We start from the raw sequence: 2,500 nt of genomic DNA on the forward strand, positions 1-2,500 counted from the left end.
CTGAGCTCGCCAGTGCTCTCTTTCTTCTTCCTTGTAATGTTCCAAACCATTTATTTTATTTATTTATTTATTTGTGTGTTTATTAGATTTATCAGGGACAGTGCACGTTAATCAACATTTTCAGTTTTCACAATCAATGTAAATGCGCCAGTTAGCTAATGAGCTAAGTTTTATTTTATTTTGGAAAGCCAATTGTCTGGCCTGTGTCTCTTCCTATTTCTTCCTTATTTCTCAGCATCACAACACAACTGGTCCTCATGTTGACAAATACTCCAAAGGCAATCAAAAGCCAAGAAGCAAGGCTAGATCTTAAAAGATTTCCTATAAATCTCAGGGTAGGATTGAATACACCTAACTAATCAGAAACCAACTGTCGGTACCCCTAAAATGGAGGGAGGGGACTATGTATAAAAATGGATCTAATTCAGGGGGGTGACTGGCTGTGGTGTCTGACTCTCTCTGTGTCTCCAGATGAACTGTGACTCGCTGTAGAGGAGGGGTGACTGGCAGTGGTGTCTGACTCTCTCTGTGTCTCCAGATGAACTGTGACTCGCTGTAGGGGAGGGGGTGACTGGCAGTGGTGTCTGACTCTCTCTGTGTGTCTCCAGATTAACTGTGACTCGCTGTAGAGGAGGGGTGACTGGCAGTGGTGTCTGACTCTCTCTGTGTGTCTCCAGATTAACTGTGACTCGCTGTAGAGGAGGGGTGACTGGCAGTGATGTCTGACTCTCTCTGTGTCTCAGATGAACTCTGCGGCCGGCATGCAGCAAGGCGTGGTCCCCCCCAACCAGAACTTCCTCAACCGCCCCCAAGGACCCATCGCCGTGTCCCACGGCAACGTCCAACAGCAGGTACCCTTCGCTCTACTGCCTGCCTATCTGTCTGTCTGTCTGTCTGCCTGCCTGTCTGTCTGTCTGACCCCCTGCCTGTCTGCCTGCCTGTGTGTCTGTCTGCCTGCCTGTCTGACCCCCTGCCTGCCTGTCTGTCTGTCTGCCTGTCTGTCTGAGCCCCTTCCTGTCTGTCTGACCCCCTGCCTGTCTGTCTGACCCCCTGCCTGCCTGCCTGCCTGCCTGCCTGCCTGTCTGCCTATCTGTCTGTCTGTGTGCCTGCCTGTCTGCTCCTCTGTAGTGCAGTCTTCCTGTCTGTCTGTGTGCCTGTCTGTCTGCTCCTCTGTTTTCCTGTCTGCATTCCCTGGTGATTGTGGCTGCATGCTGTATTAACCCCTCCTCCTCCTCTCTTTCTGTCTCTCTCACTTTTCCCTGGTTTTTCTCTCCTCCTCTCCTGGGGCTCAGTCTGTGGTGTCGGGCATGGCTCCTGTCAGTCAGGTCGCTATGATGGAGGACCAGCAGAGGCAGTCTAACCTGGTGAGAGTCTGTCTCTCCCCCCTCTCCCCCGCCTGGTGAACCCCTCCCACCCTGTCTCCACTCTGTCTCCACCCTGTCTCCCTCCTGCGTCTCTTCTCTTTTTCCTGTGAATGTAAATAATCCATTTGAAATACCCCCCCCCCCCAACCGTCTGTCTGTCATTCAGCTGAGGGTGGCTGCCACGGCCAATCAGCAGACGCCGGTCACTGGAGCCCCGCCCAGTCAGGGAGGACCCGGCGGCCAGGCCCCGCCTCAGGCTCCTATGCTCCGCCTTCCCAACCCAGGAGCCAATCCTCAGCTCCGGAGTCTCCTGCTCAGCCAACAGCAGCCGGTAACTGCAGGGGACTGACAGATTGACAGATTAATCCCACCTCACTGCTAGTTTTAATCCCACCTCACTGATCGTTTTAATCCCACTTCACTGATCGTTTTAATCCCACCTCACTGATCGTTTTAATCCCACCTCACTGATCGTTTTAATCCCACCTCACTGCTCGTTTTAATCCCACCTCACTGATCGTTTTAATCCCACCTCACTGATCGTTTTAATCCCACCTCACTGATCGTTTTTGATGCCGTGAATACGGTCCTTTGAATGATATCTACCTTAACAATCTTCAAATTAATTTTGTAGTTATAAAACTTATGCTTATATATTTTCTATACACACACACACAGCGCACACCTTAAAGGGGCAGTTCACCCAAAAATGAAATTAGAGGTACAATAGGTTTTGAACTTCTAACGGTCAAGAGAGGAATTGCAGCTACAAACCCCTTCAAACCACAACACTGTTTATCTCTCCCCCTTCTCTGTAAACCAGCTGACATTGAAATGCCATTGGCTGTGGCAATTAGAACCCATTTTCAACTAATGAGTTTGAATTATTGTACAGTGTTTTGGTACGGTGTCGATCCGTCAACTGCATATTTTGAAACCCAAATTTATGGACTGTAAACACAGGCAGAGGGTGAGTCAACATGCCAGTGAGCCTTTTTCAATGATAGGAAGGGATTTACAATGGTCTTTTAACAATGTTTTAACACAAAAATCTTTCCTATTGTACCTTTAAGGTATGTTTCCAACTACCCAAAGTAGTATCTGTCTGTCCAGATAGTTTAGCTGAAATGTTGACG

The 2,500-nt window shown here is 49.0% G+C and overlaps 1 protein-coding gene across 5 annotated transcripts in view; it reads left to right on the forward strand.

Moving 5' to 3' along the window:
* Positions 1 to 2,500, forward strand: part of med25 (mediator complex subunit 25) — a 29,367-nt gene that overhangs the window by 24,059 nt on the left and 2,808 nt on the right. For 3 of the 5 annotated variants that reach the window (XM_061225204.1, XM_061225206.1, XM_061225205.1), the window contains exons 16-18: positions 744 to 851; positions 1,293 to 1,364; positions 1,531 to 1,695. In XM_061225204.1, coding sequence (XP_061081188.1) covers positions 744 to 851; positions 1,293 to 1,364; positions 1,531 to 1,695 — 345 coding nt within the window. The remainder of the gene's footprint in view (positions 1 to 743; positions 852 to 1,292; positions 1,365 to 1,530; positions 1,696 to 2,500) is intronic. The other 2 variants (XM_061225208.1, XM_061225209.1) reach the window with 1 other exon arrangement.

This window comes from Conger conger, chromosome 16 (assembly GCF_963514075.1).
Source record: "Conger conger chromosome 16, fConCon1.1, whole genome shotgun sequence".
In the NCBI taxonomy this organism is placed as follows: Eukaryota; Metazoa; Chordata; class Actinopteri; order Anguilliformes; family Congridae; genus Conger; species Conger conger.